This window comes from Alosa pseudoharengus, unplaced genomic scaffold (genome assembly GCF_046254945.1).
Source record: "Alosa pseudoharengus isolate Yale_2024_CS ecotype anadromous, Long Island Sound unplaced genomic scaffold, YU_APseudo_1.1 YU_APseudo_1.1_scf_5, whole genome shotgun sequence".
Classification (NCBI taxonomy): Eukaryota; Metazoa; Chordata; class Actinopteri; order Clupeiformes; family Clupeidae; genus Alosa; species Alosa pseudoharengus.
The window spans coordinates 19,056,461-19,082,926 of record NW_027468837.1 but is presented as its reverse complement, the minus strand read 5'-3'; the positions used below and the strand labels follow the sequence as shown (position 1 = coordinate 19,082,926).

At 42.2% G+C, this 26,466-nt stretch overlaps 1 protein-coding gene across 1 annotated transcript in view; it reads right to left on the bottom strand.

Annotated features, from left to right (window-relative positions):
* The window catches only part of cdh22 (cadherin 22), a 125,767-nt gene that overhangs the window by 42,498 nt on the left and 56,803 nt on the right, over positions 1-26,466 (bottom strand). Inside the window, exons 3-5 of the mRNA XM_076267344.1 lie at positions 20,968-22,172; positions 15,744-16,038; positions 2,169-2,288 (exon numbers count right to left, since the gene is read on the bottom strand). Of these exons, the coding sequence (XP_076123459.1) occupies positions 2,169-2,288; positions 15,744-16,038; positions 20,968-21,198 (646 nt within the window). The 5' untranslated portion in view covers positions 21,199-22,172. The remainder of the gene's footprint in view (positions 1-2,168; positions 2,289-15,743; positions 16,039-20,967; positions 22,173-26,466) is intronic.

The following is a 26,466-nucleotide window of genomic DNA, read 5'->3' as shown; positions in this document are numbered from 1 at the left end:
TTTCATTCATGTCAATAAAATGTTTTTCTCATAATCAAAGTGTAATTTGTCATGTAACAGAATAGGTAGGAGAGTACTAATAGTACAATTTTAAAGCACACTAATATTATACTTAAATTGCATGCCTTTATAATGCTTAAAGTATCTTAAGACTATACTTTTATTAACATAACTGCAAACTTTCAAGGCACTTATTGTAGTCAGGAAGTACATTTGAAGTTAATTTAAAATATTACAGAAGCATGCCAAATGAATAGGAATGAGGATGATAAGAGTGTATTCAAAATACACTACTACACTATTATTAGTTATATTGTAATGCCTTTTAAGTACATTTCCAATACACTTGGGATGTTACAAAATTGTACTGCGACTGTTTCGAATGCGCATAAAATATTTTTTTGTATAATGTACTTAAGAACACTTAAAGTTTGAAAAAAGTTGTTCCATTTTAGCACACTAATTACACTCAAAGTATAGTCAAGTTGGTATTAAGTTGCACTTAATACATAATTCAATACACTTAATTACACTTGGATTTGACGAAAAAAGTACAAACGGTACTTAGTACACTTTCAAAAAGTATACTTTTAATAGTTTTTTTTTTTTTACCTGGGTTGCGCTGGGGTGCAAGATAGAGCCCTATGTCTTTCATGGAAAAGACATTGCCTGGATGACAGTATATGTTGCTCAAAACCTGTATACATCATTCAGAATATATTGTGCCTTGCCAGAGGTGTAAGATGTCCATGTTGTACTGTAGGCACTAATGCACCTCCACGCCGTTATAGATGTTGGGTTTCGAACTGCACTACAACAAGTTGGATAGGTTGGATACTTGGATAGGCCCTCTTCTCTTTAGCCCATATAAGTCCATGATTTCCAAAAAGAATTGCACATTTTTATTGGTCTAACCACAGGACCTTTTTCCACTTTACATCAGTCCATTTTAAACAAGCTCAGGCCCAGATAAGACTTCTGTATCATGTCTAAATACAATTTTGGCTGTTGCATGGTAAAGTTTACACTAGCATTTCTGAATTAAGTATCAAACTGTGCTCATAGACAATGGTTATCAGAAGTTTTCCTGAGCCTGAGATTTTCTTTCAGAAACAGGTCTGGCTTTACAGTAATGCGGTGCCATCTGAGGTCCAAAAGACCATGGCCATCCAATATTGTTTTTTCAGCTCTATCCCTTGTTTGCACAATGTCCCAACTTTTTTTCTGATTTGGGGTTGTTTCTAAATTCAGAATACTACACATACCGCACATGTTCTGTATTGCAAATAAACATTGATTGGCTTTTTCCAGTTCCCCCTGCTAGACAGTAAGAGCTTGGCAATTGAACACAGAGCCTTGTGCCTTTTCACCTCACCTATTCCAACTATAGCACCTTCCTCACCGGTTTAGCAAACCCAGGTAAGCAAAGAGTCTGGAGTCAGCAGGCCTGCACAGCTGAGGCAAAGCCATTTATCATCTCGAGCACCAGGGCAAACCAAATCAAGCCCTGCAGGCCCCCAAAAAGAAATCATTAAAAGTTTAGTGCTACTCCCATGGGCCACATTTGCCCGCAACAAAACCCTGTGATATGCCTGGGTGACTACTGCGTGCACGTATCTTTCAGGTGGCAGGCCATGTGTTGAAGTACATAAATTCTGAATAGCCACCGAATGTGAATCACGCAGCAGGATTCATGACTGACGCCAGGAGGAGATATAGTGTTTCACAATGGTTTGTCGTCATCGTCAGCATGACGGAAATGAAACATGTGGTGATATGTGATCACGTGAGCTGTGTTAATATGTTTATATACTGAAGTGTTTGAATTTGAGGCCACTGAACAGCAGTTAGGCAAGAGCACCACTGAGTTAGGTATCGTATCGGAATATCATTTAATATCAATTAATAATTACCTTGCCAGTGATCACACAAAACCTAATTAACAAGATTTAAAACACATACTGCAATATAAATGAAAACTGTAATCCAATTATTCACTGTTGCAGTAAAATGAATATACAGCCCTTTAAATCAGTCAGTCATGGACTAAATGCTTAATTTCCAGTACATAATTTAACACAAATGAATATTCTTTTAATACTCTACATACTAAATTGCAGTTTTATTTTGTTAATTTGTTTGTAATGGATCACTTGGCCTGCCCTTACCTGTGTCTTTGTCCACAGTGAAGAACTTCTCTCCGTCCAGCACGCTGTAGATCACGCGGGCACTGCTCCCGTAGGTGGGGTCATCCGCGTCCGAAGCAGCCACCTTCATCACCGAGGTTCCTACGGGAGTAAACAGGGACCATCAGTCTAAAGGCCACAAAGCCATCCGTCACCGTAAACGCCACCCATTAACCGTTCCCTCTCACCAAGCCTAATTACATCCCCTTAAACACATTTAAACAAAGGCCCTGTGAGTTTGTCTTTGTTGGCTAGAAGTGAGTTTGTTCACAAAGTTGCTGCTTCCCAAGTCAACTGCACACATTCACAAGCTGCGGGGCTCCCAACGCAAGAGCATATATTTACATTTAGTCACACGTTTTAACCAAAGCGCAGCCTGGAGCCTATAAAGCTTAATGGCCCAAACTCCTTTAGGGGGAAATGTGTTCTAGTCAAAAGGGCTTCTTTTCTTTTGAGAAAAAAAGAGAGAGAGAGAGAAAGGGATGTAAAGAAAAGGAGTGTGGAGGGAAAAAAAAGAATCACTTTCTTGTTTGGGGGAATGGATTCGCGGCACCAATGGTGCCCAAGGACAGGGAGGCGGCCTCTACTGGGACCGCTGCGGCAGGTAATTGCTGACAGCTGGTGGTGTCCACAAAGGTCACAGCTGTAGCCATTCTCCCAGACCTGTCATGCTACTGTCCAGCCACATAATAGCGCTATGCTAATAAGGCTAATTAAAAGGATGTGTCAGAAACCTGTTTGTCTCCTGTCAGCAACCCCGGTCCCGAGGGGAGGAGGGGGAAAAGGACAGCATTTTATCATTACAGCTAGTGAGCTGCCCCCCCTCCCACCCCCCAAAAGCCTGCCTCTTTGATTTCGGCTGTCTCTGTCTTATGGCTTTTTAATTATTCCTCACTCAATCTCCTCTCGTCTCCGTCGCTAGCGCTACCACTTCTCGGTTTCTTGTTTCGAGCAAAATGGCCTGATCGAGATCTTTCAGTAATTTTCCGCATGAAAATCCACTGGTGTTTTTTTGTTTGTCTTTTTTTTTTAGGTGAATTTGGAACGCAGTGCAACCTTTCTGTGAGCAAACCCGAATGAGAAACTTGCGATTTTAAATCAACGTTAAGCATCTTTAAAGACTTCAAAATCCTCAAACATATGGAATTGTTGCTGTTGTCTCCTGATTCGGTTTTAGGAATGGTCTTATCGCAGGAAAAAAAACAGAAAGGGACACTGAATATGAGGCAGAATCTTTCTTTTTTCTACTCTTTTTTTTCCCTGGATATGGGGGCTGTTTAATTCCACATACCTGGCTGTGCGGTGGTAATGGGAAAGCCACCCCCTTTCATAGGATTACTTTCTTATCTTAATTTTCCCCAGGTAATAATCAGCATGAGCCCAGCTGATTCCGTAAGTCTGGGTATGCCATTGGTGAGAGAACTATATAAATGCAAATGCTTCTTTATTTGGTTTACTTTTCTTTTTTTTAAAGCGAGGGAGAGAGAGAGGCGGTGTGGCTTCGTCTCTCATTAATGCGTCGCCCAGCCTTCCCAAGGAAGTCATTAGTTATTGGCTTGGATGTCCTAAGCAGATTTTTTTGGTTCTGACTCAAGGGTATACAATAAATAATGGAAAATAAATAAATAATGGCTCACAGGCTAAAGAAATGTAGGTTTTGGGGCAGTGGGAAAAAACACGGTTGGAAACGAAACAGACCAGAGTTCCTCTACTCTCTCTGTTCTGAAAGTGTTGTGAATCAGAATAATTTCTGTAAATGTACATACTGTGTACTTCTTATGGTCATTTGTGATTTTTGTACCCATGTGTACCCTGTGTGTGTCTTTGGTCTGTATGCAGTGTATCCATTGTTTAACCCTGAATGATTAGAATTCAGTAGGCACTGTCTAGGGACCTTTTGGCTTATCCTCAGGTGTGACTCTCTATTGTATAGACTAGGGAGCAAGGATGGGGGAGCAGACCTCCTATTGTCACCATTTGGCCATGAGCAAGTTGGGGTGTACAATATATGGCCAGGCCTTTGAAGCTTAATTAAAGAATAATAAAGCTGACCAGGCCTGATGACACAACAACAAGAGACCACATCCCCACACACCACACCGTTATATTGCATATTCATACTAGTAGGTCACTTCTTCTCTTTGTGTGTAACTTAAATATGGTAGACTTGTTTCTATATAGTTAGAGAATACTGGTGAAACCCATGATGGGGTGACACAAGCTTGTACCTCTCCCTTGAGGGGCACTGGCCCTTCATTGAAAAGAATAAAAGCCTGGATCCTGATATTCCACCTTCCTGACTGAGTCTTAAGAGAAATATGGTAGTAAAAATATGCTATCAGGTCTAAGGTTATACGAGGAGGTGCTGTGGTGGTGCTGTGGTGCAATGGAGAGTAGTAATACAGTGTCTTATTTATTTTCTGCATTTCATGTGTGCTTTCTTCTCTCTGCAAATATTCCTCAGCCTTAAAATATATTCAGCTTGCTTGTTTGCACTTCCTGGTCCTTTCTTTGCTTAACTCCACTGTGCGCCTCCGTCCCAGAACAAGCAAACCTCAGCTGAGCGTTATTGAAAACAGAGTTTCTTTTCTATTTATAGCTTTGCATTGATATATATGTTTTAAATATACATACTGTATTGGATGCACTTTTCTTGCACAGCTGAAAAGGTACATTACTCTAAAATGTCAGGAAACCTGAAGGCCTTCCTCCCTATACATTACATATACATTTTAGGAATACATACTAATATTTAGGTAGGCCTAAATGAAGGTAAATGAATCAAACAAACATAACTGAATGCCAGATGCATGTTTTCATAAACTCAGTACAATCTAAGTCAAACAAAGAAGCAAAACACATAATGCATACTGTGAGTGTGAACTAGCTATGACTACTGTATGATATTACTCTTCAGACTCTCCATTCACACCAAGAAGACCTGTACATCAAGAAAATCAATATATAGCCCTCACAATCAGTTGCACATAGCAAACACATTCATTTGGCAGTATTAATGCTGCACAGGAATTGAACCTGTGCCCTTGTGACCTTGGCTAACAATATACTCTTACCAGTAGAACAAGAGGAATGTTATTACCATAACCATCTCTTATAAGGCTGGACTACTGCCAGTAAGTATATCGGTACAGTGATATAACGTACGTGTGACATGCGTACGTGATTAGCAGGGAATGGTATGGTCATAAAAAAAATACATTAAAGGGCCAGCCTTGAATCCGAGTGATACAAATTTGACAAATTAAAAGTTACCCCCCCCCACCCTCCCACTCCTCCCCACCCACGTACATTCCTGTGTCAGGTAGTTGTGATTGTTCTGGTCAGGCTGGCTCCCAAATACTCTGGGAAAGATTAAAAAATTATGCCAGTAAGATATTCTCCTTGACATGGCGTATGTAGCCCAGCATTCTGTTGATAATTTACATCCTCTGGCATTCAAATGTATTTTATCTATTGAATACTATTAGGGCAAATAATAATTAAAAAATACCCCTGATGGTCAGATTCAGCTTGTAACCCCGATTTTTTATGCATACAAGGACGGACAGGCATGTGAGAAATATTATTGATGCTGAATCCTTCATTTGAATGTGACCAAGACACTCATTGAGAAGACAGAATTTCAGTGATATTGCTTTTTGCCCCCGAAGCACCAGAGCACACGAGAGCAAGAGAGAGAGAGAGAGAAAGGGGGAGAGAGGGAGGAAGAGAGAAGACGGAGATTTATACACATATGTATTTAACGGCATCAACACAATCTGTTTCAAACAGCCTCCGACGACAGTGGCTGCACTTAGGGGGAGGAAACGGTTCAATTATAGCTCGGAAGAGAGGCTACCGAAGGAGAGGCCCAGCCATGTGCGAGACGACTGACTGACAGCTATTTAAGTACCGGCGTCGTAAAGGAGATTTGTGCCCTCTCCCTCTTTCTCTCTCTCTTTCTGTCCCTCTCTGTTTGTCTCTCCCTCTCTCTCTCTCCTTGTCTCCCCTCTCTCTCTCTCTCTCTCCTTGTCTCCCTCTCTATATCATCTCTCTTTCTCGCTCTACAGTATGTTTGTCTGTCTCTCTTTCTCAGCCGTGGTGGTGATGGCACAGCGGGAGGCAGGAGACGGCGTGGTGCGTTGCAACGCGCTCCTTCCACCGAGCCCCTGTCCTAAGCTAGCGCGCCGGGACTGAGAGCTTCCCCACCCCAAATCTCCAAGCATTATGGATCATTTAGTGGCTGCCATAAAGCGCCGAGGTGTTTTCACACGAAACGCTATTCCTCCGCCACTTCTGCCGTGATTCATGTGACTGGCTGTCCAACATAAAAGTCAATGGGAGAAGAAAAAAAAGAAAAAGGAGGAAAGAGGGGGGGGGGTGAAAGTGGTATGTCATAAAAGTCAATGGCCTGCTTACTCGAATTTTGAATGAGGTCCTACAAGGATGTGGTGATGGTATTTTCACATCCGTTGTGACAGATATATAAATCTAGGCTTTTATCAGGCGAAGCCTAAGGTCTTTTATTGGACTGTGCTGTTATTTGTTTAGTGGTTTCAGTAAAGGGAGGTTAGCTCTCAGGTAGCTCCAAACACCACCCTAACTGTATCTACAGTGTATAATCAATGCAACGATCAATGAACAAGAAGCTCAAACGATCACCACAACGCTAGCGGGAATGCTAAATACAGGCCCACTAACACAGGATACAGCTATTTTTTAGGTAAGTGCACTGTGAAATGACGCTTCCTTAGCCTTACTCATGGCTCAATGGCTCACAAGAGTGTCGTAAAGTGAAAGCACTGTTAAGCAGGGATGGATTACTGCACGGGCCTACCGGGCCCAGGCCCAGGGGCCCAAGGGGTCAGGGGGCCCTGAAGCCCAAGCCTTTGCATGGAATCATTGCCTCAATATCAACAAATCAGGATGTAGGTCTATGAATCTGATTGAATTTAGTATTGGCCATCCCCAAAATGCACCAGAATACAGGAAATCACATCAAACAAATTAAACATTTTCTGGGGGAGGACCCCCAAACCCCCCAAAATTGATTAAACTGAAAAAAACATTATGTCCCATCCCTATCTTCTCAAAAACGCTCACACACACACACACACTGACAGGTTAAATACATACATACATACACACATACATACATACATATATACAAACATGAAACTAAAATAGACATTAAAGGAAACACAAGTACAAGTTTGGTAGAGGTGGCAGCACTGTCAATCAAGGAGAGATGAGACAGGAGAGTCAGAAAGATCAGGCACAGGCCTTGTGACCCCACCTGTCTCTCCGTGGCCAGGGTCCTCTCAAAACAGCCCATCAATCACACAATTACACTGGCACCATCCGTCAGCGCATGCTTCTGTCAGGGACCACTCTGACCCTGGGTGCATCCTGCCCTGCTAGGCCAGTTTAATCGTACATCTCGTGGGGGGAGGCGGGGGTGGGGCAGGGAGAAGAGGGGCTGTGCAAGTGTGTGTGTTTGTGTGTGTCTGTGGGTGTGTGTGTGTATGTGTGTTGAGGGGGTGGGGTTGTTGTAGGGACAGGAAATCAAACCACCGAGTGAGAGAAAACAGACATTGTTTACCACATACCTGTGCCTTTTGAGAAAAATATCTACACACAATTTGAGAATAATTCGGCCAGATGAGTCAGTTGAGGGTGTGGAATTTCAAATGTGGTTGTACACTGTTGTTTAAAGAGCGAAGACAGTGCTGAGAGCATGGAAATATGCTCTCTAAGACCTCTACCTTTTATTATTCATACATGATATCTCAATGCCAGTGAGGTAACTGGGAAAAAAAACAAGTACAGTAAGTCATAAAGACTTAAAGACTATCAGTTACTGTTTCTTTTTTCTTTATTTCCTTCCTTCTTCTTTCACATGGCTCCTTCAATGAAGCAGAGTACGCACTCTGATAGGTAGTATTTGTGTTGCATAATTAACAATGACCGCCCCGTTTGTGAAGCTGGTGGCTCTGGCTTAAATAAAACAGGAGTCACCACAACATCTCAGAGTCATTAATGGGGACAAAGATAGCTCATGCTTTATAACCATGTTGAGCAAAGTGCGATGTACAAGAGTCATATTATTTTTGCATGTAATGCAAGAAGCTGAAAAGTCAGAGCAGGCCAAACTAGCCCAGGCCTAAATATTTAAACCTCTACTTTGGCTAGAATGGCCACAAAGAGCAAGGGGGGAAGCATCCTTCTCAAATATTTATGGTGTAGTTTTTAATAACACAGAGTTTATCAAATTAATGGGACCTCCTGTTCATTCAAATCAGAAATTTAAATATGAGTATGTGTGTGTAATTTAGTTTTTTGTTTTTGTTTTGCAACACCATTGCTAAGTTTTAACATACAGACAACATACAAGTTCCAACATAATCTTCATTCACATCAAACAACAAATACTGTACTAGGAGCCACAACTGCAATAAGTAAGATAACTTGGATCAGAACCAAAACACTACAGAGTTTTGGGCTTGTGGTGAAAAGGAACAACAGAACACAAACATAAACACACACTCTCTCTCTCTCTCTCTCACACACACACACACACACACACACACACGCACACACACACACACACACATAAACACACACACACACACACACACACACACACACACACACACACACACACACACACACACACACACACACACGCATGCACATGCACACAATATGCATTAGCAAACGCACCATTAATAATAGAACATATCTTCGGTAAAGTGACTTCATCCATCCTGAGTGCATCACTTGAGAGGCAAACCAAATATCTCTGTTGCACAGGTGGTGGGTCAGTGCTTTTAGGGATCATATAGGGATCGTACAAGAGCCAAGTCCATTCGTTTCTGGAGTGTTCTAGCTTTTTACAAAAGTGTTACATACTGTAGGTTTAAATATTGCCTTCTCTGAAGCCTGTCAAAGTACGTAGGCAAACACACCAGGTAAACAACTCAAGAGTGATACAACTTTGCTTGATAACACTGGGAAAAACTGAAATGGATTTGCACAGCTCTTTACTTTTGTTATTTATGCATTGTATTAAAAAAAGTTAATCATATGCAAAACACACAAGGTGAAAGTCTATACAGATGCTATTGTGGCATGGGTGGCCAATCAGTCATCTACCATTTTCACATCAAGCTGAACCAAGCGCCCCTTTGTGTATAATGACCAATTAGAGCCTGACTCAAATGGAAGTGTAACTGGTGAACTAAGACTCAGCCAGTGCTCCTAATGGAATAGTTGTCTTTCAAACAGACCTGCATATGACTTCTTTCAGAATGTTAGGCTGATCCCAGCATTTATCACTGTGCTTTGTCAAATGCCCGAGCGCTTTAAGGGGTCATTACCATGAATCCATTATCAATTTATTCAAAACACTTCCTCTGTGCATTTGAAAGTCATTGTTGACAAAATGCTGTGCCTTACAAAGGCAGAACTCAAAACATTACTATGCAAGGTTTATTGTCCGTGCTTCATCTTACGGTGCAAACAAATCCACAAAAAACAGAGTAGACCTAACCCTAGAGGTAGTGGTGACACTAACCTGGCTGAACCCAGTCACACATGTTAGCAATTTGAATTTGCTCTGCATGTTCGTCTGGAGATTTCCTAATCAACAAAAACCCAGGAACCAATCAAAACCACTTCTCCGGTTTGGGGCAGGCTTTACATTATGACACACTGAGGAGTACAGTTAGCAGCTCTGTTCAACATTCAACACAACCAATGGCTGTGCTGATGGCGTCAGTGTTATGCAAAATGGCTGTGTATTTTCTTTGGATTTCAAACCTTCATTTACAAAAAAAGATGCATTTGCTATACTTCCAAAAAGACTGGGTAAGAGTTTAATGTACCAGTTTAATTGCTGGTTACACCCCTTGAAAATCGGAAGTCAGTGCATGTTGTGTGTGATGATGTTTGTATGCTACTGAGACCTTGAATTTCCCCTTTGGGATCAATAAAGTATCTATCTATCTATCTTTCTATCTATCTATCTATCTATCTATCTATCTATCTAAGTCAGTGAAGGGTCCCCAGACTCATTCCCAATCTCAATTGAGATTTGAGAAGCGCTCTAGTGTTAGTCAGGCTATACTGTAGCAACACTGTTGGTTTAAAAATGCAATGCCACACATGAGGTTTATGCAGTATCTGTCTCTTTGTAGTCCATCAATTGCCATGTGGAAGGGTGATTGTGCCTTTGTCAGCTGCAGTACAAAACACTCCTCGCTTTATATAACTGTGTGGATACAGAGAGAATGCAGGCAGTTGGATAAAGGGCACTGTCTTTGCTCTCAGTTCTTGCACACATCATCCACAGCCCTTTGCACATTTTTGCACAAAATGCCCTGTATGCACGTGGAAAAACATCATGTTTTTTTCCTCTGACAGCACTGAAAAGACTGTTGGAGTAGTCCTTTGAAACACCCCCCCAATGGCATAAAGACTTGTAAACCTGGCCTAGATTGTATGATGAGCAACACACTAGATCTTGGGTAACTGCTTCACCATGACCAATCCATTCAGATGTGATATTAAAAGTAAACTACAGTGCATCTCTTCAGAAAATGCCAAACATGGCAGAATGTGAATATTTGTAGAATATTGTGAATATTTGTAGACACCGGTGTCAGTCAATGAAATCAGATGGCTGTTAGAGGTGTGTACAGTAAAAGGAGGTTGTAGGTGACAGTGATTTTAGAATAGTTAAGGGACTTTGTTGGGCTTCACGCAAAACAAAGTCCCTAAAATCTCACTTATTGTCGTGGAGCATTTGTCACCTATGTCCTTGCGGGGCCTTTTGCTTTTCTTGTCAGTCTACTGGCTGACATTTAGACAGATTAACAAGTATATTGTGCAGCATTTTAATCCACTTCATGGGCACTCTTTTTAACAGCCCTGGTCAAAATGAGGTTCTAACTCTGTGACATTAAAAGGATTTCACATGACCAACTGACTTTATCTTTTATCATGTATTATATATCTTATATATCATAACGTTACTTAGACACATCAGTGCAATGTTTCTTTGCTTTTTCTCTCAGGATGTGTTTGAGTGTCGAACCTTATGTAAATAATATACTGAAGGAGAGGAAAGGCATATACTTGGCATTTGCTCATTTGATGATGAACATCTGCTGTTACAATACATGCCTTTCAACTCCAAGTAACCTTAAACACAACACCTTTGGAATGTACGCTTACTGTAACTTACACTTACAGTAGTACATCAGGTTGTTGTGTACAGTATGTTGTGTTGGTTATTGCTTTTTGCAGTGTCACCTGAGCCAAACACTCACCTCCTGTTGGGTATTATGTCTCTCCCCACGGCGAATGTAGCTTTGAGTAAAACGTCTTCTTCACTATTTTCTTCACTCTAACCATACGGAGCACTGGGGTTCCATTCGACTTTTTAATGCACATTTGAACTATTCGTATGAGAAATCCTGACTGCAAACACTTAAAATGCACATTGAGGGCCAGATGTTCGTACATTTGCGAACGTAGCGTTATCAGCGTCATGGACAAACCGCAGATTGCGAACGCTTTCAGACCCAAGTTTCCGTCGTATTTATCAATAGTTCAATCCTTAGTGTAAACTGCGCCTTTCTCCGCCCATAAACGCTTTTTACGAACGTCCACAACTGAATGGCCGAGCCTACATACAAACGCAGTTGAATGAAGTTAACTGATGCCAACGTTTAGCGATCATGAAATACATGATAAGATGTCAAAAAGCAGAGAGATAATGAAGATCAGTAGTTCTACTTAAACTACTTGTGCACATAGGCTATGGAAGATTGGTCAAATCTAACAAGTAGGAAAGTTTAAGTTAATGACGTGAAAGTGAAAGTATAAGACATTTGAAAGGCCAACGAAAGTTAAGGTTGCTTTTGATAGTACTACTACTATCAAAAGCAACCTAAAAACTACTAAAAAACTGGTCTTCTAAATAGCGATTCTGTTGTCTTTGAAAGGTTCTCTTATTGACGCATTGAACTGCAATTTGGATTAACACCTGCATTTACAAGACGGAAGTATTTAGGCGCAAAATAGACGTGCGCTTTCATGAGCAGTCTTTGTACATACCACGGAATACATAATTAGGCACTATTTACGCTTCCCCTCCCATCTCTTTACACTAAACTCCCACTTTCCTCTGGATCCTCCCATGAATGCATATGCATGACACGAAAAACGCAATGTGCCCTTTTCAGCACCCGCGACAGGCAGTTTGCGCTTTAACATCTTTGCGGCCTGTTTGTACATACCTCGCAATGATTTTACACGCACGTTGCGAAACAAATACGCCTGAAGTGGACGCAAAAGCGTTAGTACATCTGGCCCTCAATCTTCTAATGTGCATACAAATTTGATTTGCTAGAGGGGGTTGAATTAACTCTCAATTTGCATATGGTACAACATGATTAAAGTTGATGAAAACTATTTATTCGCATATATTCACATTTGTTGCATTTCTACCTGCATGTTTTTTGTAAATTCCCTGACAACCTTACGTTTTGATCTCACAACTGTTCAGGATGTCCATTTTTCACATAACACAGTGGAAGGAAACACACAAAGATGTGCATATTCCTGACCCAAATGTTCTTGAATGCATATGTGAATGGGCTGAATGGAAACCGTAAGGTTCGTCTTGTCAGTTTATTGGCTGACATTTAGACAGATTAACAAGATAGTTGCTTATACATATAGTACAGAATATTAATCCACTTCATGGACACTCTTTTTCACAGCCCAAGTCCAAATGAGGTTCTACTGTATACCTCTATGACATGAAATTAATAGTGAAGAGGGTTTAAAGAATCATCTGGACAACAACAGCCATGCTTGCCAGAAAGAAAGCTGCCTACATCTATGACCTTAACAGACGACCAGAATTGATAACTTAGCCTAAATGAATACATTTTGTAGATTTTAAGTGAAATATTCTAGTTGCACCTTTTGTGACAGAAACCAACAAAAAATCCTGACTGAGAGTGAAACACCATGAGTGAGAAAGGTTTTCCATTTTGACTGTATATATAGTAGCTGATAGGGGTCAGCAGGTCAAGTGTAGCCGCAGTGACTGTGCAGTTCAAATATGTTTATGTAAAACTTATTGACTGATATCTTTTGCAGTATTCACAATGCATGTTTAAGACAACACTAAAACACTTTTTCTCGGTCGCACCCACTCTATTTGTTTATCCAGCACAGGGTTTGCAAATAACGATGTCCACAGACACGGTAGAGTATGTTACAAGATTTTATGAAAGTACTGTATGATGCATTGAGACATCAGAAGCAAGTCATTCCATCAAACTACAGATCCGCTACCCGATCTGGCAAGCTTACATAGTGCAGTTATAGCCGATAGAGGGCCGCGAAGCGAATGCAGAAATGCCATTCACCCTGTTACGAGTTGATGAACCGCTGAAATGATTTTGGAAACATTATTTTAAGGTACAAAAAACTTGTTGGTGTTGCTTTAAGAAGGAGATTATATCGTAAGATATCTCACAAATATCTGAAAATCTGAATACAAGGCCACTGCATGGGATCATGATGAATGTGTTGGCGTAGTCAAATTGTCCATATGACCAAATCTCTAGCAGAAGATGCGGCACCAAACAGATATAAAGCCCTGACCCACTTAACAAGAACATGAATGTGGCGCTTCCGCCACATTAAAAGGATTTCACATGACCAACTGATTGCATCATTTCCCATTCTACATCATATGCAGCTCATTTTAAGTATTTTTCATGGTCTGATTTATCATTATACAAAGCTTCAACAATACTGTTCAAAACATGAACACATTGAGATGTGTGCTTGTTCCACATGCAATACTGTAAAATATTCAGCTGTGGATCCAATAGCCCCAACATGGCCGACTTTCATGGTGTTCGGTACATCCATTTGCCCATGGCGGAGAAATGTAATTTACTACATGGATTTTATTACTGGGTGTCTCTAAGGGGGGAATGTGTTGAATAAGCTCCCTGCATGCAACTCCTCTGGCTGGCTTTGGTGGTAGTCTTCATTGAGTTAACCGTGACTGAACGACCCCAAATGCTTTGATTAATGGCAAAACAAATGCTTGTTGGTCGCGGACTTTGTATTTTGAAAGCCACCAGCAGCGACTGGCCAGCAAATGAATGAGCGAGTGAGTGAGCATGATTGGAACGTTAAGTGAAAATGAATATGCTGGGGGCTTGTTCCTGATTACTTTTTTATTATTATTGCACAAAGGTAATAAAACAGCACAGTGATCATGCATGGGCACCCTCTCCGATTACATCTCATTTTTCCTCAGATCGCTACCTTTCACTTTTCTTCTATTAACTGGCACACAACTCCACAGGACCTCCCATCCCAGGTATTATGGTACCTCCGTCATGAACTCAGACTTTCCCATGCTTAGTGACTGCAAATGTGTGTTATGATGACACTGCAATGGTGGACAGACCTAGCAAACAATATCGCCATCACATTTGACAGCTCAATGAAAAATAACAAAAAAGCTCTAATCAATCACCTCAGTGCAATCTTTTTTCCTTCTTAAAAAAATAGGATAAAAAAAGGATCATGTATATCTTTCCAGGATCACAGCACTGGAAAACAGCTCAAAGCCACTTAGCCAGTATTTACAGTGAGCTTCATCTGAGCAACCCTACTGCTGGGGCCCCAGCCTGGTGTCAGGGCTGAGAGGTATTGACTGTCTCTTGTCACTTTGTCTGGCTTTGATGGAAGGCTGGTGACCTTATCACCTGCACGCTAAAACTGACGCCATTAGCAGTTGTTCTACAGGAGAGCAAATATGAGGCGAAAACAAACGGGGGAAATGCTTGACTAAGCAGTACTGTTATCTCATTAGAGCCGGCACTCTGTCCGATGTATAAAACATGAAGCACACACTCATTTAATGTGTAATTTGACAGAGAGGTAAGTGAATGAGGACTGCAGGAGGAGGACGGAGGGAGGGTCGGAGTGTTTCGCAGTTTGCCCTCCTTCTCTCTCTCTCTCTCTCTCTCTCTCTCTCTCTCTCTCTCTCTCTTTCGTCTCTCACTCTAGCCCTCTCTTTCTTGCCTCTGCACACTCTACAAGCCCCCCAGTCCTGAACATGAACATGCTGAGGAAGCAGGAATTAATTCCAATCAGGTGGCTCGCTGTGACAGAGTGTTCGAGCCATTGCATGGAGTGCACACTCTTAAAGCATTTGCAAACAGGCTTGCTCTCTCTCTCACACACACACACACACACGCACGCATGTACACAAGCAGGTTTCTGCAATTACAATTTCAGCAATTAGTGGAATCGTCATTAAAACGTATCATCTTGTCTTGATAACTAGGTCAAGATCGATACATATTTATACTGCTATTTGTGGGAGATGATTAACGAGAGCTGCCAGCAGGTGACAGTTGATGAATGAAGCATTAATAATCAATCAAGAAGGCCCCACAACTACCCCAATGACAGGTCTGAGAGCCTTGTCTGTGCAATTCGCTTTCTCACCTATAGGTGACAACTCTGCAACACTTCCGATGTAAGGCCCCTCCAGGAACTTGGGCTCGCTGTCGTTGATGTCCTGGACCTTGATGACGAACTCGGACTCGGGCTCGAGCGGCGCGCTGGAGTAGCGGTCGCGGGCCTGGGCGCGGAGTGTGTAGTAGGCCTTCTCCTCGCGGTCCAGCTTCTGCGTGGCGTGGATGTCGCCTGTGATCTCGTCGATGATGAAGATGGTCCCGGCGCCCTCGCCTGAGATGGTGTACTTGATCATGCCCTCGCCGTTGTCAGAGTCGGAGTGGATCTGCGGGTGGTCAGAGACACCAGTGAGTGACACTTGCTATGAGTGTGTGTGTGTGTGTGTGTGTGTGTGTGTGTGTGTGTGTGTATGTGTGGGGTGCCCACAGGTTTTCCCAGGTTGAGCCCCACTACAAAAAAATAACCAACACTCAAATATTAAGATGTTTCACGGCAGTGTCTGACACTGAGTAGGTGAGAACTTGTGTGAAACGGCACCAGAAAGCTAAGCTATGAAACTAAATTATCAAAAATGTTAACATTCCGTCACATGAAATTGGGAAATTACACAGAAAGGCATTGAAACTGCACTAGTCACTACTGGCCTGATGATGTACAGTAATTTAAGTTTGATAATACGGCGCATTTCCAAAAATCTCCAGAGACTAACCCATTCATTATTAACACAAACGACTATTGGACTCATCAAGGAAGCATTCTGAAGCAACAAGAAAAGAAGTTTCCGTGAAAGGTACAGAGGTACCAAAGGTTCTGTTAAAAGCATAGAGGTACCAAACACCATCACCTCTCTCTTAAGGCAGAAGTGCAGACTGCACTGCAGCACGCCAGGTAATTTGCACATTTCAGCATGTCATGCCCTTCTCTGAAAAGGGCTTCAAATTATCAGATCAAATTCTTCTCGGAGGCTGCTAAAGGTAGGTCTGAACAAGAGGGGGAGAGTGAACTTAAACATCCCCTCCGCCATAAATCTGCCAAAACTCCCCACTAATGTGATTGGAAGACATTCTCTCACAGCCTTCTCCCCTTACAGCCTTTGGCTCCATCACCCATTTTAGTCTCTTGTCCTCCACTCCTTTGTCTCCCATTATCATTCAAAAGTGCAGGCACAGCCCATCATCCAAACAGCCGTGGACTCAAGGGGGTGGGGTGGGGGGTGGTGGGCTCCTCTGTTAATATTTTATAAACCCTTAATTAAATACAGGATTCGATCACCCCCTTGGGGATTTTCATTAAGTATTTGTCGTAAAACGGAAGGGAATAATGCAGCCCTGCCCCACGCATGGCATTTTTTCCCCTTTTCATTTTGAATCCTCCCCGAGTCAAATAAAATGAGCACTCAGAAAATATACACTTTTGGGGGGCATGGGTATCAATATTTCAGTGCCAATATATAAAAAAATCCTCCACCAGCCAGTGTGAAGAGCAATATCTCAAGACGTGCTACCACGATAAAACAAAAGCCCGTTCTTGGTCGTGATTGTTTCTTAGAGTTTGAACCAAAATAATTTCAAAACACTAACTGCAATTTTTATCCCTATGAAATGACGAGTGTATTCTTGGTACCAAGATTAACTACAAAAACAGAGGAGCAAGAAAATTTGTACAATGATTTTTTTTCCAGTTGTTTAAAGAACATGCATTAACAAACCCACACATAGACAGAACATTTTGTCAGTATGCTTCCATCCTTGCAATTACGACCCAGAACAGATAACATCTTCCTTAAGGGCCAATTGTCCAAACATCACTCACTCCTCCCTGGTGTAACTGGGCCTTGTGTTAGCTGTGGACATCAAACCAAAGGTCAAAGTGAGGGCTCCCCCTGCTAAGCTGCAGCCCCAGACACGACTGCGCCTTTGCCATTTCTAACCATCCAGCAGCCTGGCTGCTAATAGATTTCTTGCAACAAAACAATGAGGATTTCAGCAAGGCTAATCAGCAGTAATAATTTGTTTGCTGTGTCAAATTGCTCAAACCGATGTGTCATAAAAGGCAGTCTCGGAATTGATTTTTGCTTTGTTTTCTTTTGCCTTGCTTTATTTTCGTTCCCCAGTGGCAGGGCCAAGGCCAAGGGAACTTAAACCATCAAGCTGTCCGTCAATGGTGATATCAGAGACAGACTGATATCCTCCCTTTGATGGGGAGTTCACCAGCCGCGCTGCGAGACGGGCAGACCCCACTTTAAAGAGAAAATCAGTCTTCTGGGGAAGACACACACACTTGGCACTGATAAACACAGGGATGCAGAAGATGGGATATGGGACCCATAAAAAATGTGTGTGTGTGTGTGTGTGTGTGTGTGTGTGTGTGTGTGTGTGTGTGTGTGTGTGTGTGTGTGTGTGTGTGTGTGTGTGTGTGTGTGTGGGCGCACTTGCGTACAACTACAGCACATGGCAGTGCACCATTGCCTGTGGTGGGAGACTGCTGCATGACCGGGGACGACCTCCCTCTCCCGGGTCATCAGCCTGACCGGGTGAGAGCACAGCTTACTGCCCACTCTCTGGCCTGGACACCCACTATGAAGGACATCTGCCTCCATCTCCCTTTCAGTCTTAAATAAGCACAGCAACATACTGGGTAGTCAGTCACAAATTGCACTCTGCCAAACCAGGAAGGGAGAAAAGGTCTCCATTACGACTGAGTGATTTACTGTTAGTTAGCGATATTAATGGGCTGAGTCTGAGTCAGCTATATACATACAGTATACCATTAATAGTCCACATAACATACACAGTTAAGCTTCAGAGTTGTTCATTGATTTAAACCACAATACTTTAGGCAAATACACCGACCTCTATATCATCTTGATACATCTGACTGTGGCACTATTCCAGCTATGATGAATGCAAAGCACAGGCTTTATTTATTGCTCTGCCATTACGTATTACTTACATCAAAGACATCAAAACCCCTTTACTGAAAGCAAGATAAGTCTAATTGTTTGTTGATACAGATGTCTCTCCTTATGAGTTTGTTTTTGTATAAATGTGTTTTGAATAGCATTAAATACGGCAGTCATTTCAAGTGCTCAGCTCCAGTCTGTCAACCAGTGGAAGTAGCCGAAAATATAACACAAATGACAGTCCATTATTTATTAAGCACACTGAGAGTGAAAAGATAAAAACAAAAGCCAAACTAGGCAAAAGTACCACCTATTTCCCGTTAGCTGTATAACAACTCCAGACAGGTAAAGAAAAAAAAAATTACATCATTCAACCCTGACTAAGTAGCTTAACTGACATTTTCATTGATTCTGTCACAACTAATCAAAAGCATCAGTGAATGCGAACATGCAATATATATACACATAGCCGCTAATCTACCCCTATAGACTGCAGAAGGTCTTTGAAACTCTCTGTCTACAAGTCTGAACCATTGGGATTCGCAAACAAACTCCAATTCACTTATCTCTGTAGCGTTCAGCTGGCCTTATATATACCTAACTCCTTTACCACTATAAGGTGCTACTATTCAGCTGTGTCTGTTCAGATCTCCTCTTCTGTAGCTAAGCAAACCCATTTTCAAGGATTCTTAGAAATAATGTGAAAAAAAGATGAATAACACAAGGTCCTAAACACTACCCTGCAACAAACCCCTCACCCAACCATTCTCTATCATGAAGTCAGGTAACAAACAAACCTATGTCCTCAAGGACATTAAAATAAAAAAAATGTATAAAAATTTGAGGGGAAGGAAAGTGGTCAAAACACCTGTTTTGTATTACAGTACACTATCTGGCTGTGCAGCATTTTGGAAACTGGCAATGTACACTGTGACAGAAAGAGGTCGATGGAGAGGAGGGTGAAGAATAACCAGAGCTCACTACGGAGGGGGATGCGGCGTGTGTGTGTGTGTGGGTGGGTGTGTGTGGTTGTGAGTGTGGATATGTGTGTGTGTGTGTGTGTGGGGTGGTCAGTGGAGAGAAAGGCTGGGGGGGCGGGGGCAGAACAAGGAATGCATCACAGCACACAAATACATACACATGCTAAACACACACACACACACACACACACAAGTTGTCAGGCAGCTACAATTTCAGAGAGAATGTCTTGCATATTAACCAAGGCGCTAAATGGGTTCTTTGTAGTTTATGTGAATGCTCCCCACATGTGTGAGAAGTTATTGGACTATATTGGGCTAGTTATGAAAACAATAACAACAATAACTTGAAATCAGCTAAAATTGTGGAAGGAGGGGGGTCTGCTGGCAGGCCTACAATTTTTCATTATTAAAGCTTTGTCCTCTTGCGAGAACAAATAAACATTTGAGGATAGGAACGGGGGGTCAGCAGGTCGGCTAAAAGGGCATGAAAATTCATTATCCAAATGTGTTGAACAAAGCTGCCAGTTTATTGCACGGTGAGTGACCATTTAGGGAAAATCATATTTCATTGCTGAATTAATGGCCGGGGCAGTCTTGGCATCTTTGCTGAGTTGGAGGGAACCAAAGGAGGGGAAAAAAAGAACCTGTTCTAAATGGCCACTGCTGATAAAAGGCATGGCGATCGTATTTAATCCTATATTGTCCTAATTAAAGCCTTTGATACCCTCAGCGATGGATGAGTCCAGCAACACCAGCAGGCTCTATTAATAGTGTTGGCTCGTGCCCTGGCTTCATGGGGTGCAATAACTCTCTGTAATTTTATTAATAAAATCATCTCTCTCTCTCCCCCCCCCCAACCTCTACCCCCCACCCCCCACCACGCAGTCCCATTTAAACACCCGCTCCCATCGTCCCGCTACGCGCTCTCTCCCTGCAATGAATCACTCCCAAACGTGTCTCTCCTCCTGTGCTGGTCTTAGCTCAGGCCCACTCCAGGAGGACTAGTACTCTCTAACAGTGGTGGAACACGGGAAGTTAATGCAAGTGTGTGTGTGTGTGTGTGGGGGGTTCTAGGGCTACATTTGAAGATCATCTGAGCTAACCAAGGCTATGCTGACACATACGTGTCGCCTGAATCTATTTTCCTGCTGGTAGTACGTAAATCATGTTATATCATGCACGGTAGATTTGCATTCAGTTCAATCTTGCCGCATGTATTTCCTTGACACTAATGTGTCTAGACAGTAATCTAGACACATCACTATCAGTAATAACAATCTCTCTCTCAATCCCCAGCCTCTAGTCTCTGTTGCCTCAGGTCATTTTCAGACAAAAGATTTTTTGGAGGAAAACAAGGTGAAAAGCACATTACCTTCCCCACATACAGAGGTTCTGTTCCCGTGTACTCCTCCACCACGAAAAATTGGTTCCACACCCATCCTCTCTTCACCCGCTCGTGGGACATGGCGGCCTGGTCCCTGGACCCCGGCCCAGTTAGCACATTGCTAGTCCTTAATGTCTCGGCTTGTCCCCAGCTGAAGCAATGCACAAGCCAAAGAGTCATTAGCAGCAGAGAGGCCCCTTGCCTCCAACAGGGAGCCATGTCGGGTCTACATGTGGTGGGGGCGAGAGACACCTCAGGCAAGACGAGGGAGAGGTCTCCGAGGACCCACCGCTAACCCCAGCAAGATCCAAAGTCAGTGAGCGAAAAAATATTCCCTTTATGCTATAGTTCCTGGAGATTTCTTCTCATCTTGTTTACAGCTTTTGGTGCATATTGATAAAGTTCAGAAGAGGAAATGTGTGCAAAAATAATCTGTTTTTCGATGTGAAGTTTACTTGCGCCACAGTTTCCTCTCAGTGTTTAGTCTTCTTGTCTGCCCTCCATTAACATTTTCTCAGAACTTATCGACGAACTGAAATGTGGTTCATAAACTATACTGAGGAAGTGGATAACACAAAGCATTATGAAGTAAGAAACATTGTTTTATGTTCAGAGAGCCACAAAAACAAGGCATGTTCTCAGTTTGCTGTTTTTACTAATGTTATTTTAAATCACGTCTTCTCTCTGCTTAAAGAAGAAAAATGGACCGACTGTCACTTCTCTCTCCCTGAGAAATCAAAAATATGTCAATTTGTCAGTAAATACAATTAAATGTCAGAAAGGATTTTTTTTTATTTCCACAGCCTGAAAGAAATGTGCCTAATATCCATTTCAGAGGAATCGCAGTACTTTCAGGATAAGTAAATATCCTTTCTCAGAAACATCCTCTGTATGTCCCTATGCAAGCATCAACAGAGAATTACAGATTGTCGCTGTGGCTTTGATGTTGATCTCTCTTGCTCAAATAGTTGTTTTGTTCTCAATTAGAATAATGAAATGCATGCAAAGTGCATGAAAGAGGCATGAAATGTATGCTGCATCTGGAACAAATACATCTGTTGAGGCCTGCTGTTTTGAAGTCTTTGAGGAGCCTTGATCCACACCTCCCTTTCCTTCTTCAGGCCTTCTTGAGGGTGTTTCCGCAAATGAGTGACATCCATGAGGCTTTGGTAGGACCAAGATTATTTTCCCCCCTGTAACAGAAAAGAGGACACATACCATATTAGTGGCAGAGTTTGTGATTGTGACTGCCCAATCAAAGGTGCAGGGGTTTGACAGAAAATCCACTTTTTATTGAGCTCAGTGAAAGTTTCCTCATGCCCCTTGAGCTGCCTGTGTGTGTGCTCAAAATAATGTGTCTGGGCACAGTCCTGAGGGGTATACTACGAAGCAAGGTTAATGGTTTACCCAGGTAACTTCAGGAGTAACCACTGATCTCCAAACAACACGTCACTTTAGAAACAATAGCTGCTCAGTGCAGTGTTCTTTTAGAGATCAGTGGTTATGCCCAGGTTAGCCAGTTACCTTGCTTCATAGTACAGCTCGCTGGTTCTGCAAATAGGAAACAATTCCAGCTAATCAACAAGGCCTCAGGAGCGTGGAGGGGAAGGTTGTATTTGATTGGCTATTGAGTTCAATGATCAACAAGCTTTGGCCAAATTTGAAGATGGCTGGTTTAAATGTTAGTACTGTGGCACTGGTGATAATGTTGTGGAAGAAACTGCACTTCATAATGTATGGCAAGGCACTGTATGTAAACTGACAACTCTTTAAGAGGTTAATGCATCTGCATTCAATGGAAGCTTAAACAGCCTTCCAAATACTACTGGAATGTAATACTATGTGAGAAGCTTCTAAAGAGATCAGGAAATATGAAACAATAGTGCTTGGCATATCAAACTTTTACCAGTCCATTTTCTTTAGCTTAACCATGCCATACATTGTAGCTGAATACCACATCAAGAAACAGATTTGCATGTGTTATCTACAGAATAAATCCTCTCTTTTTGTTTCCTGGGGTATGAGCCATTCTCAGCAGGAGTCCCAACAATACACCTAGGCTGAGAGCAATGGCATCCACAGGTGACCCAGTCAGGTGCGCTGGGAATGGGAGGCGGTTGGCGATGCATCACGGGCACAGTGTGTGCGAGGCCCAGCCGCACAGGTCCGGGGCAGGCCAGCTGATTAATTGCATGCGAGCGTGCTAATTGGATAAAAGTATTAATCAATTAATTTGATGCGTCGCAGCAACGGTTCCTAATACTTCAAACAAACAGCACGTGAGACAGAGAGTAGAGGAGCTGATAAGTGCCAGGGCTCCGTCGCAGGGCGAGTGCGCGTTGGGAGAGATGGTGATTAATGGTCTTTGGGAAACCTTCCACACAGTAAAAAATCATACACACACAAACACACACACCATTTAGTGTAGCTAAAATGTCACAACCTCAAGGGCAGCAGACTTAAGAGTCAGGAGGTAATCTTTTTTTTCACCTCTAGGTATTTAACCTATTGTATCACTTCAGGCTTTGGTGGAATTTCAACACTACTTTGTCTAAAAATACAAACTATGTTGCATTGGTACAGAACAAGTGACCTGGTTTCTACATCACAGAGGCAACAGCACAGTCATCTAAAATCTTGCAATGTGTGTGTAAAAATACAAGGTACAGTCCATAGAGAAAGCAGCACAAAGCTTTTACGACAATACTGTCACCGTCATTTGGAAGTTGTCTAGCGTTACTTTCATGTCCACTATTTTCTCGTACAGAACATTGGTGCAGCAAATATGATATTTACAAACTGCTGTGACAGTGGTGATGTGACCGCCCAAGAACAATGTCATGCACGCACACGCACATTTCTTTTTTGATGGAGTTGATGTGCAGGCTAAGTCTCTAGGATGTTTGTATTTGCATAAATGTTATTTAGTAAGGAGTGTTGTATTTTTGTTTCAGGGTCTGTCTTGTGACATGTTTGTTAAGTGATTGTTGTGTGTAGCCCTTTTTGTTGTGAATGGTGCTGGCCACATTCCTATATATTTACCTGTATTGTCTTTGTCTGCATGTGAAAATTGTTTGACCCTGAGTTTGCTGTATATTGTCCTCTGCGTTAGAGGCCTAGTGATAGACTGCTGAGATTTGTCCTTTACTATGTCCACCTTATTTGTGAGCCAACAATGGATGTCACTAAGACACTTCAGACATTCTGGAATTCGGTTTTCTATTTCTGGCCGAAGCTGCGTTGTACTGATTGAAGTGGTTTCATATGGTAGTCTGAGGAAAAGACAGTGTCTCACACATCCTAAGCCATGTAAAAGTAAACTTACCGTATGTGAAATATATTTATTGAGTGCTGAATTGTCAACATTTTGAAAGTAATATAAATGGAAGAATATTCAGGTAACCCGACTGACTGCACTAAGTTACTGTATATGTTAACAGAATGGATGAAAGATGAAAATAGGAATGGCAGTAAATTTGAGGAATAGGTGGATAGAGCCTAGCCGGAAAGTATAAGCATTTTTATAACGATTTTTCAGCGTTTGCTTTTTGTGTTGGACGTTGTTTGCTTGATCTTATTCAAGCGCTAATAAAATGCCTTTATCTCTCTACCCATCACTCTGACTGGCTTTTTGGCCACTCCTAACTACAGATGGTAACTCTCCTCTCAGTTCTGTCACATTCATTCCAAATCAACATCTGTCCTATTAACAGGACCAACATCATTCAAGCCAGAACACTAAACAGGTGTTCTGACCAATAGTAACATTTGACTGCAGTGTGGGGTGTATCCTTTTTACAAACATCACACTTTTTTTAGTGGACCATGGAATTTTACAGATTTAGAATTAGCTGCCACATTATTTTATTTTTAAAGGTCTTCTGGCCTTTGAAAAAGCTTATGAATCTAAAAAAATAACAGCAAAATCTCGGTGCAGCACTGTCGGATATTTGCTGTTTCCTCACGCTGTTGGACACATCATAAACATGAGTATTTCACTGTAGCCTATTTTTCCTCCCAACTTCAGTAACAATGATGATTCCTTGGACCTCTGAGCCTAAGCAGGCTTTGACGCTAAATGGCAATGGCATGTATGACATTTAAAGGAGAAAAAGCAAAGCCAGTGATTCAGCCTACAATCCTAAAATACCTCTTCCCGTATGTCTTTTAACCAATGGAGAGATAAGATAAATACAGAGCAGAACTGTTCTGAAATATGTATGTATGTAAGACACAATCATGCAAAATTAACAAGTAAACAGTAAAGAGGAAAATGAGTAATATTCCACAGCAGTGAGGACGGGAAGATTTTTTATTTTCATTTTTTTCCACAATATTTCCATACTTTGCACTTCCACGTTTCACAAGAGTAAACTTCAAGTTAACGCATGTTGTTTATTCTCCTTTTTTTCCTCAAAGGCAAAGTACTTAGAGGAAGAAATGAAGATTAATTCATTTTCAGGCAATCTACAACAACCCCGGTCCTCTCTCCGGCAGATCTTTTTAAACACACTCGGTCATGTGTGCAAGATTAATTAAAGACCATTTGTATCAAATACTTTTTGGGGGGTGAAAGTCTCCCTCTGAAGTACTTCTTCAGACATAACCATTAAACTTGAGCTGTTTACGCGCTCATGAAAAAGTACCCATTCCCACTCTCTTTTTCTTTCACTTTCTCCGCTTCTCTCCCTCTCTCCCAATCACTCTCTGTCTCTAACACACACACTCTCTCTCCTTCACACACACACACACACACTCCTTCTCATATTCTCCTTCCCTACATGTCTTGTTAAGTGTTTTTTTACTGTAATTAATGCAGAGGGCCTAGCAAGTACACAGAAAAAAAATTGGCTGGGGGAAGCAGACTTGTAGCGTTCAATCGGCTGTGGCCAGGAGTCAACGGCCAGGGCTAATTAGCGTTGTGTCAATTAACATTACCAACCGTGGTTGGGCTCCAGTGACAGTGGTGGCGGCGGCAGTGAAGGTGGCCAGATACAGTCATAAGGCATCCCTTTCCCCACCCAAAACACTATTGGCAAGCCTCATGCGGCCATTCGTGACCTATTAGGTCGCGGATTGATTATAAAACATGGCTGCTACTTCTCATCAGTGGGCAGCGCAAGGACTGAGAGGTGGAGGGGTTGGTTTGGGGGAGGGGGAGGGTGGGGGGCTGACAGCTGGCACCCACGGAACAACCGAAGACTGATCACCATGGAGAGATGGGCTCCAGGCCAACGGGAGGAAGGACAGGCTCTCAGTCACTCTTACTCTGCCTCGGTCTCCCTCTCGCTCTCTCCCTTTCCTCTTTCCTTCTGTCACTCTCCCTCTACTTCTCTCTCTCTCTCCCTTTCTCTCCTGTCTTCTCTGTGGACTCCAGTATGTCCTGATCCCCTTCTACACACACAACTAGCACAGTAGGCCACTGTGATCAGAGGCAGCCACGCATCCAGCCGTAGTTGGTGTCCCTGTGATATCACTGGACAGGAC